The sequence below is a fragment of the Protopterus annectens genome, chromosome 3.part1, assembly GCF_019279795.1.
Source record: "Protopterus annectens isolate FY-2018-M chromosome 3.part1, PAN1.0, whole genome shotgun sequence".
In the NCBI taxonomy this organism is placed as follows: Eukaryota; Metazoa; Chordata; order Ceratodontiformes; family Protopteridae; genus Protopterus; species Protopterus annectens.
The window spans coordinates 1,333,670,881-1,333,688,205 of record NC_056732.1 but is presented as its reverse complement, the minus strand read 5'-3'; the positions used below and the strand labels follow the sequence as shown (position 1 = coordinate 1,333,688,205).

The window sequence follows — 17,325 nt, the reverse complement described above, 5'->3', positions numbered from 1 at the left end:
AGTGCACGGCAACGGTGGTCCCACTACACAAGGGTGGGGCCACAGCTGACCCTGGGAACTACCGACCAATAAGTCTGACCAGTCTGATCTGTAAGGCTATGCAGCAAATCATTATGGAACTCATAAATGGAGACATTGGGAACCTCCAGTCACTGAACCCCACACAGTTCGGCTTCGTCAAGGGCAGATCATGCCCCCTGAACCTGGTGGATTTCTTTGAGACAGTTACTCAGGCTATAGATAAGGGAAAGGAGGTACACACGGCTTACCTTGACCTTGCTAAAGCATTTGACACCATTCCCCATTCAGGTATTATTGATAAGCTCACCAGCCTGGGCATAAACCCTTACGTCACAAGATGGATCGCAAACTGGCTCTCAGACAGATCCCATAAAGTAAGAGTAGCGGGATCTATGTCCGAATCCAGACCAGTAATGAGTGATGTGCCTCAGGGCTCTGTCCTGGGGCCCCTCCTGTTTGGCATATACTTTTCAGAAGTACAGGCAAGCACGGAAGGGCTGTGGCTGACTACGTTTGTGGACGACTGCAAACTGGGTGCTATAATAGAGTCTCCGGCTGACATGGAGATCCTCCAGAAGGGCCTAAATGAGACTGATGCATGGTGTCAAAGCCATGGTCTCAAGCTAAATGCAAAAAAATGCATAGTAATCCCCTTTGGAAAAAAGAGAGCACCCGCAAACTACAACATAGGAGGTAATCCCCTGAAATCTCAAGAAGAAATAAGGGATCTAGGGACCCAAGTAGATAGTCAGCTTTCCTTTGATAACCATGTTGCCAAAGTGGTTAGAAAATCCTTCTATGTAACCCATCTGATCACGAAAGGATTCGCATCAAGATCCAAGGATGTAATGGTGTCCCTCTACTCTTCCCTCATCAGACCCATTATTGAGTACAATGCACCAATTGGAATGTACCTGGCTAGACATCTCCAGCAGCTGGAGAGACCACAGAGGTACCTAACCAAGAGGATTACTGGCCTCAAACAGTTTCCCTATGCAGCACGATTGAAAAAGCTAAGACTGTTCTCTGTTGCATACCACTTTCTCAGAGGTGATCTCTGTCTAACGTACAGAGCCATGTCCAACCCAGAATTGTTGAACATGCTCCATCTTAGCAAAACCAAATCTACTCGAGCTACACGCTCTAGGGATATAAACCTCAACACAACAATGAATAGACATGCTGGAGGGATAGATTCCCTTCGCAGAGACTTCCCTTACTATGGAACAGGTTCCCGATCTACATAAGACAGAGCCCCTCACTATCACGCTTCAAGAGGAACCTTGATGAGTGGATGGGTAACAGAAAGTTCACACCGGGGATCACACCAACAGCACTACTAGATAGGGGCCAAGGGTACTAGCTGCTAGTACAAGGGTCTAGGGAACTACTAAAGGGGCAGTGAATACCGCACAATGTGGCTGGGCTAATATATGCCTTCGGGCAGATAGCCCAGTACCAACCTATGAACATATCCCCAAAAAGCTTACCCCTTCTGTGATCCAGCTAGCCATTTTGGAGTCCTTGGATGCAAGAGCCCTGAGAGTTGACCCATTGTATCTGAAGGTTATTTCATTGTTGAGTCCGGCTACTTCCCTGACCCAGTCAGCTCTAACACTATTGGGGCACGATGGCTCTTGCAGCTGAAACATTTGCATTGGATTCAAGGAGTTGATTTCGACTCTGAAGTTTTAAGAGCCATTGCTTCCTGTCAGAGAATTGGCACTGAATAGCTTGGCTATGACTTCTCCCTTGGAGTGGAGGATTGGGGGACTCAAGGATTGGCTGCCTCAGGAGCCTTGGCTCTGGTGGGATTGCCCTTGGTTTCTCCTAGTCCCTCTGAGTTTGAGGTGCTGGAGAGTGCATTCTCTCAACCCAGAGTAGTTTTGAATGTCCCTTCTTTGGATCCATGCCCTAGTCCCTCTTTGAATCCTGTGTCTGAGTCCTTGCATCCTACACCTCAGGGACAGACAGTCCAGATGCGCTTCCAAGCAGATCCCACCAGGGAACTCCCTGTCTCTTTCGATACCTCCCTGGATCATCCTATGGAGGAGGTCCCTCAGAAGAGGTTGTACAAGAGGACACACATGGATCCTCCACAGGAATCCCTCACAGAAGACACTGATTTTGATGAAGGTAAAGGGTCCCAAAGATCTTCATCTGAAGATGTCTCACTTGGAGACATCTTAGAGATCCTTCACCAGAAAGGTGGTTGGTCTTCCCAAACCCCTTCCCAGGAGGAATTGGTGGTCTTGGAAGCCTTTGGGTCTGGCCCATCTACATCTTGGGTTACCCCCCTGCAGATGAGCTTATAGACCTTGTCTCCTGCAGGGCATGGAAGGAACTGGACTTCATGGAACCTATCCCCAAATGCCCAGAAAAAAATTTAAGTGCCCCTGCTGATAGACAGTACTGGACTAAATGGATTCCTGTAGATGCCATGGTTGTTGCGGCAGGCACCAAAAAGGAGCTGGCTGAAAAAACTCCACTGTCTATCCCCCTAACAGATAGCTTATGGCTTTGGACAGGTTTGGGAAGCAAGTGTATGTGTCAGTGACATCTGCCCTGCGATCGTTGAACTACCTGGCACATTTCACCAAATTACAGAGGTTTTTGGTAAAGGAACTCTCTAATTCTGGCCCGGGGTCCATGTCTATAGAGGAACAGCAGTCTTCTTCCTTGCAAACAGCCACCCTACAATTGATTACAAATGGGTTCATGAGGTTAATCTCGCATTCAATGGAAGGTACTTCAAGGGCGGCTGGTTCAGACATAGCCATAAGGAAACATGCTTGGATGCGATTGTGCAATTTTGCAGAGCCCTTTAACATGTCATTCATCAAGTCTGCCTTTGATGGATCATCTTTGTTTGGGCCAACAGTTAAAGAGACTCTGTCCCACAGTGAACAGGACAGAAAAACCTTGTCTGCCATCAGAATTCGCTTTTCTACCCACAGAGACATTTCTCTGGGAATCAATACAGTGGTAAGAAGATGTGGTTCTGAAAATCTCAAGGTCCTTTCCAGGAATCACATTGGGATTTTTCCCCCAGAGGCAGAGGGAGGAATAACTACAGTGGTAGGCGTCTTCCACACAGCAGAGGGGTCCACAGAACCAAGGATCTCAAGACCTTTTTACTTAGACCTTCAGTAAAGGACCCTACTCCACCTTGGGACTTCACTACAGTTTTACAAACCTTAGTACTTTCTCCCTTTGAACCATCAGCTAAAGTAGATCCCAAGTTTCTTTCTTGGAAAACTATTTTTCTGGTGGCTGTAACTTCTACAGGACGAGTGTCTGAACTCCAGGCAATACCTTCCAAACCACCGTATTTGATATTTCACAAAGACAGGGTTACTTTATGCACAAATCCTTTCTGCTTACCAAAAGTTGCCTCTGAAACCAATATCAATCAAGTCATCAATTTGCCAGTTTTCTTCCCCATACTTGAAAACAAAGGAGAGTACATCCTTCATCTTCTTGATGTACATAGGCAACTTCGTTTTTGCCTTCACAGAACCTAGGAATTTAGAAATACTGATCAATTATTTGTCTCCTTTACTAGTAAAAAATTAGGAAGACCAGTTTCAAAGACTACACTGGCTAAATGGATAACAGATTGTTACGTGAGAGGTATAACCCTACCAGCACAACCAAAAGTGCATTCAACCAGGTCAATTTCTATACTGGCTACCTTTTGTGCTAGAGCTTCTATTGATGATATTTGTGCAGCTGCCACTTAGTCTAATGCCAATATCTTTATTGCCCATTACAAATTGGACATCATTTCCAGAAATAAAGCTGCCTTTGGTTCCATGATTCTCCAGAACATCATTTCATGAGGGCCACCCAAGGTTACTGTAGCTGGGGACTCTGTACCATTGTTGAGGAATGAATGAAAGTTACAACATCAGATAAAGAAGTTATGTACTCCCTATAATGTTCCATCTTTGTTGTCCATTTTCATTTTTCCTCAACCCCCCTCCCCCCTTCTCCCTGTGCATGACTTTGGGAAAGACCTAACAGAATTGTTGTTAGAAACCATAGTTCCTGTTTGAGTTCCTGATCTTTTAGTTGTCATTTTTCTGTCATAGCATTGTTATTGTATTTTATGATTATAATGCATATAATAGCAGCAAACTTGATCTGAGGTATTGTAGTGGTCAGGGAAATTATGGGTAAGGGAGTAGCTTGAGTCAGAGCCTAGAATCTTTAGAAAGTGGCCGAGTCAGATCCGATGATTGGATCTGAACTAATTCATTGATGAAGAATGGAAATGGACAACACAGATGGAAAGTTATGGTGAGTACATAACTTCTTTTTTTCTTCCCATACTGTTCAAATCAGGGTGAATATTTGTCTGGCAATTAGCTCAGAGGACTAAAGTTCTGAGCTATTAATAATATTAATGAGCTGTTTCCTGTGCAAGGGTACAAGGTTTGATTCCTTCCGTCTTCATTTGTCTGCTGAGTGACTCTCAATACACCACTTAACCAGACTGTGATCCCAATTTGCTTGTGAAAAAGGGCACTTGTTTCCAGTGGGCTTACCTGGTCAACAAAAAGTTGAAATAAAATCTGTTGCATTGTATGGATATATATAAGCAACTCATTTTATTTGAATAGAGCCAACACTATCAGGAATAATTTCCAGTTCCTTATATCCTTTATACCTTTGTTTGTTTCTTAGTGTATAAGATTTTGATGCCAAAATTATGTCAAATCCTAACCTCTGGCTACGAGTGCTCATACTGCTATGTCTAAGGCAACATCTCAATCTTTCTTCAGAAATTGTTTGGTGGATGACATTTGTGTGGCTAACATGTGACCATTAATTCCGTTACAAGTTGTTATAAGCTGGATGTCATGTCTAGGTCAAGATCTCCTTTGGAGCTGCCATAATTTGGGATCTCCTTTTATGATGAGAAACCTAAGAGGATAAGCTTGGGACTGGATAGAGATAAAACTTCCAGACTCATATATAAAAACTCTTTACTCTAATGCTAGCTCTGCATTGGCAGTTTCATCTCTTTCACTATTTCCACCCTTCTGACACCTGACCCAGGGGGAGGCATCAACTGGAGTGGACACTGTCCTGTTTGAAACATAATTTTCTGCCTTCCTTATGTTTTTCTTCTAAAGTTGCTGATTTGTGGGCTTCTGAGATCTGGAGAGGGGGGCTTTGGTAATGAGAATTATGGATAAAGAGGAATTGGTTAAGATTGGCTTGGAAGTTTTATCAGTCAAACTGCTTAAGTACCTGATGGTATTAGTTCTAGTGGGGATAGAGATGAAAATGCCAGTGCAGATCTGTCATTATGTTAAGTACGTAACTTTCATTTCTACTACTTTGACCATCTTCCTTACATGGAGAAGGACCTTTAATATGTGTGCCTGATAAGCTGTCATGCTAATCATAACTGTATAAAATAAGTGATTTCTCTCGACATGCATAATTGTTGAAATACAGGTACACAGGTAGCAGCTGTACAATATTCTGTTGATTTATGGTACAGAATCATTTTTTGAAATATTACCTTTTATACACTGTAGTAATAATGTATATAGTAGTAGTATGCCAATATAGTAAGTCTGTTAACATGTATTTCATGGTGGCTTTTCTAAAACAATTAAAATCTTTATTTTTTTTTTTCTTTTATAGATTCTAAACAAAGCTTGGCTGTCTATCGATTTAACATTTGTTTAAATCCTTTGGATCTTACTGAAATAGATGCAAGACTAGGAAATTATGTGCTACATGAACCTATGAAAGCTGCTCAGATTTTTCAGTCTGTGAGTACTTTATATTAGTCAAGAGTTGGTAACTGGAGTAGAACAGTTGATCAAACAACAGTATTTTTGCACCGTTTCCCCAAAGGCATTTTATGTAAAGTTTGTACGGTCTGAAAGTCTTGGTATTTGGGGTGGGAGGGGGTTTAAGTGATGTATTGCACAAGAGCCTGAATAACACAAGTGTGTTCTCTGAAAGTTGTAGGAAAATGTGATTTTTAAAAATCTGACTTTTTATACCCTGAGCTTGAATGAAATTTGTGTTGAGTTTGCAAATATTTATAATGGAGCAAGATGAGCCAACATGGCAGGAGTCTATTTGTTCCTTGACTGTGTAGAACAATGAAAAGACCTTGATAGTGTGTTGCATTTGTACTGATTTCATTCAAGTCAGATAAGCTTTACATATGTTAAGCCTGTGCCCTTTTAACAAGTATGTATGCAATTTCATTTGTTGGTGTTATGGTATATATAACACACTTTCAATGTACTGGTTAATTCGATGAATGTTTATTGAGTGATGGTGTTGTGCTTATCAGTATAGTGCTATGTTCTGATAATTTGCTCTGTACAGCTCTATACACTGTATTACTGTAGTTTCACTATCAGTATACCTCCTGCTAAACCTTTTTTGACCTTACCTTCATAAACTTTTTTTACTATCTCTGTACTCTTACAATATCCCATATTCTCTTGCTGTGACTCACAGGGGTCCTTCCTCCATTTCCAGGAATAAGTAGTAACTTTATTGCCTCTATATAATATTACAGTTTAGCAGAGTTTTTCTCTTTTTTTCCCCTTTTATAGTCTGTGGTCACTTCATACACCTCTGATTCCGATACTGCAGGAACTCTGCAACAAGGCCCAACTCTCACTGAGAATATTTTCATTGTGCAAAGTAAGCAAGATTTACATGAAGAGCCTTACTGTGTATTAACTGTAACTAGTCAAATATATGCCTGCTCTGTGCTGGGAAGCAGTTGGGACATTCACCCCCAAAGAAGTAGCCCTTGCACTCTAAGGAACACTTAGTAAGAAGGTCACTGTCCTTTCTCTTGACCAATAGATTACACTTTATGCACCAGCTACTTTCTTTCCTGGTTTCTGCATTTATAGGTTGGTACTAGGCTATCGGCTCTAGGGCCTATACAAGCCTAGCCATAACAATTCCCTGGATATTTCTTCCCCGCAATATTAGTAAATGAAATAAAACCTGCTCTGCTTTGTGCTTCCTTGATAATTTCTCCACATCATCATCTATAAACTGATTGCTCGCTGTGATAATTGACCTATAGGTGGGAAACCTGCTACACTCGGCTTCGCTTTGCCCCCCTACCCTACGGCCAGTTTCCCAATTCCCACTTAACCTCTCTTACTCTACCATTATGCTTCCCACATATACATTTCACCTGTGACACCCATTCCTTAACCCTTCCCAAACAACTTTACTCCTATCATACAAACACTCCTTTTTCTGTTTTCCTATTTTCCAACTTCCATCTAGCATTTAGTATCATTCCCAGCAATCATTCTCTTTCATATAATGCTTTCCATTCATGCTCAGACCCCTTCCCAACTGTACTTATCTGTTATCTGTTATACATTATCAACTCATTACTCTTCTAAAACATGCACTATGATTGGACAATGTTCCTATTATAAATTGAACATATCCCAATACAAACAAGTCCAGTGCTGAAGTACTCTTGAACAACATGGTTATGTGTTAGGATATGCTCTTGTACTACAGAAAAAAAAGCTTCATAATTGAAACATCCTCCAAACTAACAGCCTACCTCCCCCAAGTCTGACACACACAATCCAACTTACAAGATATATTTTAATAGGCAAACTGCAAAACTGAACCAAAAAAAAACTTACATTACCCAAAGTCACACATAATGTAAAAGTATGTCTCTCCCCTAACACAGATGCTTAACATGCGTGCAGTCTAGGGGAACATTTAAGGAGTCTAAGTCAACTTCCCAAATGGAACAAACCATTGTCTTCATTATGCAAGTTGCTCATCTTAAAACAATTAAACAAATGAAATGTGAGGAAACCAAACAGTGCACCACATAAAGCAGGTTGATAACACTTCACAGTTTTAATCCTCTGCTCTAAGTTCTGGAGTGAAGTAAAACAGAAAGAAGTGGCCACTGTTATATCACTTCATGATACAGCAGCAGCAGATCAAAGAAACAGTTCAAGACCTAAGACAATCGAAGTAAATTTTCTCCCCCAAGATGACATAAAACCAGTGCATATACAAAAACAGACAGAGGAACAAAACACTTTTCTCTCTTCCATCTTCTGCACTGGACTGATGGATGCACTGTTAAAGTGTGCAGGTGTATGCTTGCACAGTGCAAGAGTGTGGATGTACATGCCATCTGCATACATAGTACATTGGTTTTCAGCAGAAAAGGCAGAAGAGCACTAAAGTCTCATTATACAAGCAATTTCTATCTTAAATAATGTCATTGTATAATAGTAATAATCCACATGGTTAGCTTTATCTGATCACTTGGGCTTTGTCCGTGTGATCAGACCTCACCAACCATGGGTAAATCCTGTGATACCCACACCCAGTCGTGGTATATTGATTAATTATTCTACAGTTCTTCTAATCTCCTTAAATAAACCCTCACTACTTCCTATCTTAACTACATCCTCATACTCTATCCTTTCAAACCCTTTTATTTCTTACATTTCAGAAACATAATAGAAGATACCAGGGCACTCTAACTCTCTTGCTTCATAGAAAATACTTCCTTCCTACCTACCTTCTAACAGCTTTGAGACTCTACAACTACGACTAAATATCCTACAGCCCTGCAGGTTCTTGGTTCCTTCTTGATTCTTCCCCACTACCTGCCATCAATAAAATATACATCCCTTTACTTAATCATGGTACTCCTCAGCTTATCCTCTATTCTTATCCTCCTACTGAACCATCTCTCATCCTACCATGACTTAATAAAATAATAGTTCTCAAAATCTCTCCAACTTTGTTCCAGCCACCTATCCATACTTCCTCCCTAGACTCTTCACACATAGCACCTAACCTATTTAATGACACCATACCTCTCAAATGTGCCTCATTATGAGGAACGTTCCTCATTTTGGGTCTTAAAAATCTCATGTTCCTCAAAATTCCACATTGAAGGGGTCTGTCACTCATTTAGTGTTAGGAATTTGTTTTAGCTGATATCCATGGTAAATAGTACTGAATCATATTAATGCATCTAAATAACTATTTATAAGTATAAAGTAGCACATTTTAAGCAACTGTGAGCTTCCTAGTTGAAGTTGTTAGTAAGCTGTTAGCAGATGTTCCATGTTTTGCCCATTTGTCCCACATAATGAGAGGTGATGCTCCTCATTTTGAAGATGTAAGGTTGAGAGCTATGAATGACACCCCTCACCTTTACCAAAAATATAGACTGATTAACTCCATTTCAACTCAAATAAAAATAAAATTATGTACAAAAATACTCTCCAAAAATATTCACTGTAATCCTGGCCCCACCTATCACAAGCAATATCAAGACAACTCCCTTCCACACACTGCTCCAACCCTACATTTGTCTACCTCCAACACTGTATTCTAACTTTTGCCACCATAAATATTAGAAACATAAAAAATAAAACTACTGAACTATATGTCTGGATTACCCAACAGACAAGCTCAATATTCTCAGTGAAACTTGGCGTAAACCCAGCATAAACAACTCTGAAATTACACCTCCAGGCTATAATATCATCTGTAATGACTGTATAAAGAAGACAGGTGGTAGTATTTTTCTGATATTTCTTAACAACTACCACACTTCCCCTACAACAAACCAATACCAAAATTCAATTCAGCAGAGCTTCTTATTACTTTACTGAAAACAAGCAAATATAAAAAAACATGTATTGCTGTCCTTTACATCCCTTCTGGCGACAGTATAACTACACTACAAGATATCCTACATTGGATAACTACAAAAATTCAACAAGAAAAAATACTGTTAGGTGATGTCAGTATCAGTTGATTGGACATAACCTATAACTCCCCTGAATCAAGCATGAACTTGGGTAATTGCAACATAGGTACATTGTCAGAATGTCTTAGTGACCATCTTCCAATCTATACAATCAATTTACAGTTTTACTTAAATATGCTACCAGTACATGTAACTTAGTATGAATTGCAGAATGAGTTAGTTCTGGGCACATTGTGGGTGCTGCGAAGAGCACATTTGCTATCATCAAAGATTGAAACAATACTAATTTCACAAACTTTAATCATACTTTGACTTAGGAATGGGGTCCATTCCTGTCATGGTAACAGAAACCCAAAAGAATTGGAGAAATTAATCCCAGACATCTCACACATCCACTCAAACAGCAAGTTCATAAAACAACATGCAACCTTCCAGGTTTAACCCATAAACAGTAATTACCACCCCATCATCTATTAACTGGAACATCCTAAAAATCCTCCCTTTAGATGATGCTGTAAATGAATTCAATATGATTTTCCTAAATATCTTAAATCCTTTTGCACCCCATAAATGAAAGAGATTAAAAACAAATAAAGCAGGTTGTCTGTCCAAAAAGAGTAGAATGTCAATGCAAGAAGCATGGAAAGAATATAAAATCCCACAGTATCTTGATAAGTTCAGAATGCTCCACAGCTGTACTAAAAAGCAAATAATTAAAGACAGAAAAACTATACTATAACAACTTTCAGAGCAATGGTAAACACAACCCTAAAAACTTCTGGGAAACTATTAAAGAAAGTTTACATTCCAGCCACAAAAAATCAACCCTAACCCCTCTACCAATACCGTAGCACTCAAACTGAAATATAATTCAACTCTTATTTCATAGATATTATAGTGTCCCTAACCAAGGATTCCCCAGCATCTAATCCTGACCCTGCCCAATAGCCACATGTCACCACATTTCACCTTCAAACCTGTACCCACATCCTATATAACACTACTCTAAAACAAATTCAAACCATGCTGTTCTTCAGCATGAACTTCCATGCAAGTACCTTAAAAACATAATGCAATATAATTGTCTCTATCCATATAAATAAGTCAGTCCAGTAAACACATGTTCCAGCTCTTTGGAAAAACACATTCATTATCCATCTACACAAATGATGAACTTCAACATCACTAACTTTAGACCTATAGCAATCTTCTCCTCCCTCTCCAAAATACTTGAAAAATGTTTTCCAAAACAATTGCTAATCTGTCTCCTGCAGGAAGAATTCTTATACCCACACAGTGTGGCTTCCATCCCTTCCATAGTGGTAACACTGCACTTCTAACCTTTATAGATGATGTCAATAAGGCTAGAGATAACAGAAATTTAGTCTTCTCCTTATTTCTACACTTCTTTAAAGCCTTTGACTCATTTTTGTTACAGCAAACTTCTACTTCAGTTTTCCTTACTAGGTCTATCTCAGCCCACCCTTCTATGGTTCAAATGCTACTTATCCAACTGGTATCAGTCAGTAAAATTACAATCTACCCTCTCTCCATATCTCCCAGTCACCACTGGTGTACCACAAAGGTCTATCCTTGGTCCCTCCTCTTTAACATTCTCACCAACACTCTTCACAAATCCAAACAGGTCTCCCTAATACAATATGCTGATGACTGTACTCTCATATTCCATCAAAATACCCGGCACATCTCCAGAACTTACTCAAGAAACTTTAACAGCCACTGAAACATGGCTTTGTACAACCCCCAAACAAACAACCTATTTTTTTTCTTCCCTAAATTCCTCTCTCATGAAAAAAAATTCCTGTGCCTCTGATTCTACTCTTGAGGATGTGACATTTTGGGAAGCTATTTTTCTGAGGAAGGAGTTTTATATCTGGAGCATGTGTAACAGTAGCACTTATTCACATATCATCTTGCAGAATGGTTGCTCTCACAGAGTAATGATGCCATAACCTAAAAATTGTAGAAGCCACTAAAATAACTCATTCTTATCATTTAAATTTCTCTCAAAATCAGGCATAATCCTGAAAGGCTAGATGCACCCATGTCATCATGCCTAGCATAGTAAAGTTGTGAAGTCAGGGGTGAAGATGGCTTTCCATTGACCTCCATATTGGATATTTTATAGGTGCTAGAATAGTTGACCTTGTGGTGTATTTTGAGCCTAGTCACTTTCCTTTTGGTGTTTGAATTAACCTCTCCCATTTGGTGTTAAATTGGGCTTACCCATCCCATGGTCGATAATTATATATTACCCTAGTGAGAATAGTTAGGATCATACCATAGACAATTTGAAAGGATACATGTGTGGGATAAAGTATTCTTACCTTTCTTTCTTTCTGTGATCACTTTCAGTCCATCTGTAGTCTTGCTTTCGGGTCTATATTAGATCACTGAATGCTTAAAAAAGTGAACGGTGGTTGATCGAACTTATGTAAGCGAAAGCTTACAATCTCAAACTGTCAGAACAGCGATTTTTTTTCCCTAGGGAAAAAAATTGCTGTTCCAAAACACATACACACAACACAAGCACACCAAACAAACAGCAATCCACGCACATACACCTAAAATCTGGCACCTAACCCTACACTAAACTATACACACACCACTAACTATCCACTTACCTTAACCCAAACCCTAACCCTAAGGTCCGTCACTATCGCACACTCACCTCACCCGATCCCTAACCCTAACTCACCTAACCCACCCTAACCCTCACGTCCACACAATCGCACACATACCTAACCCGTGCCCTAACCCTAACTCACCTAACCTGCCCGAAAACTCACATCCACACAATCGCACACTTACCTGAACCCGACCCGTAACTTTCCACCACAGCACTGAAAATACCAAAGCAACAGAAACGTACAACCGAATTCTTTCCCTTGGAAAAAATTCGGGTTTCTGTTGCTTCGATATTTTAAGCTTTCGCTTACATAAGTTCGATCAAGCACCATTCGCTTTTTTAAGCGTTCGGTGATCTAATATAGACCCTTGCTTTCAACCTCTTTGACTCTGCCATCAGTCATAAATGTTTCTATCCAGCTTATTTAATACTTTGTTTTTCCAACCGTTCAGTTCTTATTTGCCAAAGCATCTGATGTACCATCTTCCTGTTTCCCTTACAACTCTCCTTTATCTGTCTCTGCTTCTTTCTGTTTTTATGCCCAAATCTCCCTTGGAAGAAGCTTCTCATTCTTCTGTCCCCTTGATACATATCTTCCACTTATTTCCCTTCTATTTTCTCATCTCATTGTGGTTGTTTTTGTGATTTATTTCCTGCTCATCTCTTTTACTGGCATGCAACTCTTTGTACTTCCTGGGTACCGTCTTCTTCAGTGCTTGAGCTTCAGCATCTGACTTTGCACATCATTCCAGTGCCTCTGAATCACCTTTCCTATGTCTGAGATTGCTCTCCCAATCCATGTCTGGCAGATGATTCAGATTTGTACTACTGGTTTATTTAGCTATCTGTGATACCTTTGTTTAAACCTTTTAACATCTTCCATAGTCTGTAGCCTGAACCATTCTCCTTCCTGCTGTGCTTCCAGAACTGCAGGGTATTTCAATCATGTAGCTATTCCATTTATTCTTAGTTTATTTAATACCTCCAGCATAAACTTCCTTCTCTGATAAAGTATTTCTGAGTAATCCATGACCAGCTTAATGAACATCCTTGTAAATGGGAAAACTGTAAGTCTTTTTGATTGCCTTATCATTTAATTTTTCACAAGCAATGGAAACATGACAACACATGCCTGGTTCTGCTTTCTGCAGCTGATTGCTGCTATCCTACTCTACTTGTCCTCTTTATTAGCATTTCCTGATCTCCTGGTATCACAGTTCTCTAATGTAATAGCTGCATTACAAATTGCTTCAGATCACTGTTGATCACTCTCTCTTGTATTATAATTATACTGATGCTATTCCTTCTTGAGAGATTTTCAAAATTGTCCATCTTTTCATACTTTCTTTTATGTCTGTTAGTTCCTGTATTCTGCAAATCTGCCTCTGCAGCTCAGATTTAATTGCTGGTTTATTTTCCTCCAGATCCTACAACCTGTTTTGTAGCCTTTCCACTTCTGTTTGCTACTGTTCTATTGTTTGTTTTGAGGAACTCACATCTAGACCTAGTGTGATTAACATTTCGATCAAAATATATAATTGCTCTTCCTCCCTATTTGTAGTTATAAAGGCAACCATCTGCTCCTCTTTTGTTCCTGCTCACACATTTTTCCTTCTGAGTTGCTTTTCTCCCTGGAAACACAATTTGTATCCAAATTTCTGCAGTACCCTATTCAGAGCTTTGGACTTATTCAGCTTTCTTGCCTGGGATCTCTAGCGCCCTTCAGACCATATGTTATTTTGACTGCCATGAATTTCCTGTCAAGGACTTATCAAAAGTCATTAAAGCACATCTTCAGGTTGAAGCTGTACATGAAGATATTGTAATATTGTTAGGAAACTGGAATTCTACAGCTCAGATGACAGATGCTGACAGGATCTCAGGACAGTGAGACTGCCTCAACATGTGAGTGTTTTTTTATGGTTTTTGTTTTTTGCTTCATACTATAGATTTAATAATTGATACAATTTATATGCTTGGAAGTAACCTGAATTTTTAATTTTTCTCTGCTAGGAGTAAGATATAGTCTAGGCTAGATTAAATGTATAATAATATCTCTACAGAGTACAAGCACAGGATGCCAGTCCACTTCTATTATCTGCCCATGACGTGATCCACTTAGCTGTTTCAGTGGTGGACTGTGTTTGATTTGAAGGGCATTACTGATTACCTGTTTGTCTAAAAATACAAAGGGTTTAGGAAGTGAAGTCTAGGGATACTAAATGTGGAATGATTGAAGAAAGTAGTCAGGACCTTCTAAAATATAACAGCATGTGATGACTTAAAAAAATGCGATTGAGGTATCAGTTCAGAATTAGTCACCTGAAATGAGGAACAGGGAGAAAAATAGCATTCAGGGGCTAATGAAACCATTAGGGTCTCACAAGATGTACTGGGTAGTCTAGATCCAGAGCAACAGATAAGGTTAGACAGAGTTAATGCAGAAATTATACAATTTATAGATAAAAGACAGAATATTAGAAAACAGCAGTTTTAGAAATATATTTTGATAATGTGCTCAGGTTCCAGATGTTTTAGCTATCAAGTTAAGATAGTAAAAGAGGGATGTGTATAAAACCAAATAGGGGTTATAACAGCGTGACTCAGAACCTCACTAATATTTTACACATTTATCATCAGTATTCAGTTTGTATTCTGATGATCTTAAGAATGACAGTTTGAAGAGTCAACTCTGATGTTATTTTGATCAGATTCCACCCTCTCAAATAAAGCCAGTGCAGGTAGACTCTTTAATATTAACAGTCACTGTAAAAGAACTGCAGGCTATATTTATCAGGCAGTCTTCTGGATCAAAATGGAATCACAGTAGATTTTTTGAAAGTGTGTGAGTGTGTGGGTCAAAATATTCTCCATGTGTATGTTAAACTGATAAATTGTGTTTTGCTCGGGTGATGGTGGTGGTGGTGGTGGTGGGGGGGGGTTGCATCATCTTGGCAAGGAAAATTATAGATTTGATGTTGTCAATTTCCATTCTGTCCTCAACTGTTGCGTTCAGATCTGATCCTCGGACTCAACTCTGCCATTACTAAAGCTCATGGCCATTAAAAAGCTCTTGAGCTCCTCCCTTACCCATAATGCATCAACCCCCAACATACCCCAGATCTCGTTTGTCACTTTTCATGAAAAGATGTGGTCAGCTTCAGCTCTTGAGTTTTTCCTCAAACAAGTGTGTTTTTTCTCTTAAAATTTTCCTTTTTTTTTCAATTGTAAATCTTATTATTATATCCTTCTCTTACCCCTCTTAGACTTAGTGTAATATTTGTCTACCATCACTGGTCATTTTTTCCTTGTCTTCTGCTATTATTACACGCTAGTATAGTTTTTCTTACCATTACTGGCATTCCTTTTTTTCACTTTATTGTCTTAAAAAAAGAGTTTATTTTTCTTTCTTTTCTTTTTTCTTGTTGCTGTTATGTCTGAAAAAGGACCTTCTGATTTTTAAAAATGTCAAAAGTGTTTGCACAAATTGCCCTTTCAGATGCCCATGCATTACGTGTCTACTGCTCGGTCCCACCACATCTGCAAGAGGAATGCTTAATTTGTAAGAACTTCAAACCTAGAGCAGTAGCTAACAGGAAGAATAAATTAATATTGAAGGGATTGCTTCTGTCAACAGGATGGATGGATCTAACCCCCTTGGGTCTCCAATCTGGTTCCCAGATGTCTCTGCACTTAAAGCCACATCATTCTACACCAAAGGGACAGCCAGCTGAAAGCCTCCTGTCCACCCAGCAGGGCTTTACAGTCTCTTCCAACACTTCACTGGAACATCCTACTGAGGAAGTCCGTAACAAGAGAAGTAAAAGAGGAGCCACAAGAGTCAATCACTGAGGATACTGATTTTGATGATGGAGAAGGGTCCCCACAATCACCTCCAGAAGTAATCTCATTTGAAGATATTCCTGAGATCCTTAAACAGAGAGGTGGTTGGTTCTCCAATAACCCTTCACCAGAGGAATCATTATTTCTGGATGCCTTTGGAGCTGGCCCATCTACCTCCTGGGTTACTCCACCTGCCAATGAGCTCATTGATTTGGTTTGTAGGTGGACATGGAAGGAACCTAACTCTGTTGAGCCAATCCCTATGAAGTCAGATTAGATTCTGGCTCCACCTATCGGGAAGAAATTCTGGAGTAAAGGGGTGCCTCTGGATGCTATGGTTGTGGCAGCAGCCACCAAGAAGGAACTTGCTGAACAAAGTTCCTCTGTTCATCCCCATAACAGGGAGTCTAGGACGATGGACACATTTGGGAAGTGTGTATATTCATCAGCGACCTTTGCCCTTAGGTTGCTGAACTATTTGGCACATTTGTCCAGACTAGAAAGGGACTTGATCAAGGAACTTTTAAAATCCCTTTCTGGGTCCATTACAGCTGAGGCTTAATCTTCTGTGGCCTCTCAGCTGGCTACCCTCCAATCCATTTCAAATTCGTTCATGAGACTTATCTCGCATGCAGCTGAAGGTGCCTCAAGGACAGCAGGTTCAGGCATATCCATTAGGAGGCATGCCTGGATGTGCTTATGTGATTTTGTGGAGCCTTTCATAGGATCATAGAATCATAGGAGGTTACTAGGCTATCGACCCAAAGGTTATTTCAAACCTAGCTGTTTCATCCTAGTGTAATACCACAGATATTCTAGTCAATTCCCAGGATTGTATTTATTAATGACTGCCCATATCCAGGAGGGCTGTGAGCACTATCCCTGGAAAGGATTTACTGGGGATAGCACCCATATCCCTCCTGGATGTCCTCATTTGTCAATGCACCCTTTGACGGCAGTTCATTGTTTGGCCCAAAAGTGAAGGACACACTCTCCAGGTGTGAAAAGGATGGAAAGACCCTCTCTGCAG

The 17,325-nt window shown here is 39.9% G+C and overlaps 1 protein-coding gene across 1 annotated transcript in view; it reads left to right on the top strand.

Moving 5' to 3' along the window:
• Window positions 1-539: 539 nt before the first annotated feature.
• The window catches only part of MCMDC2 (minichromosome maintenance domain containing 2), a gene marked incomplete at its 5' end in the record, with an annotated part of 2,309,393 nt that continues 2,292,607 nt past the window's right edge, over window positions 540-17,325 (top strand). The window contains 2 exon segments of the mRNA XM_044067368.1: window positions 540-555; window positions 5,683-5,813. Of these exon segments, the coding sequence (XP_043923303.1) occupies window positions 540-555; window positions 5,683-5,813 (147 nt within the window).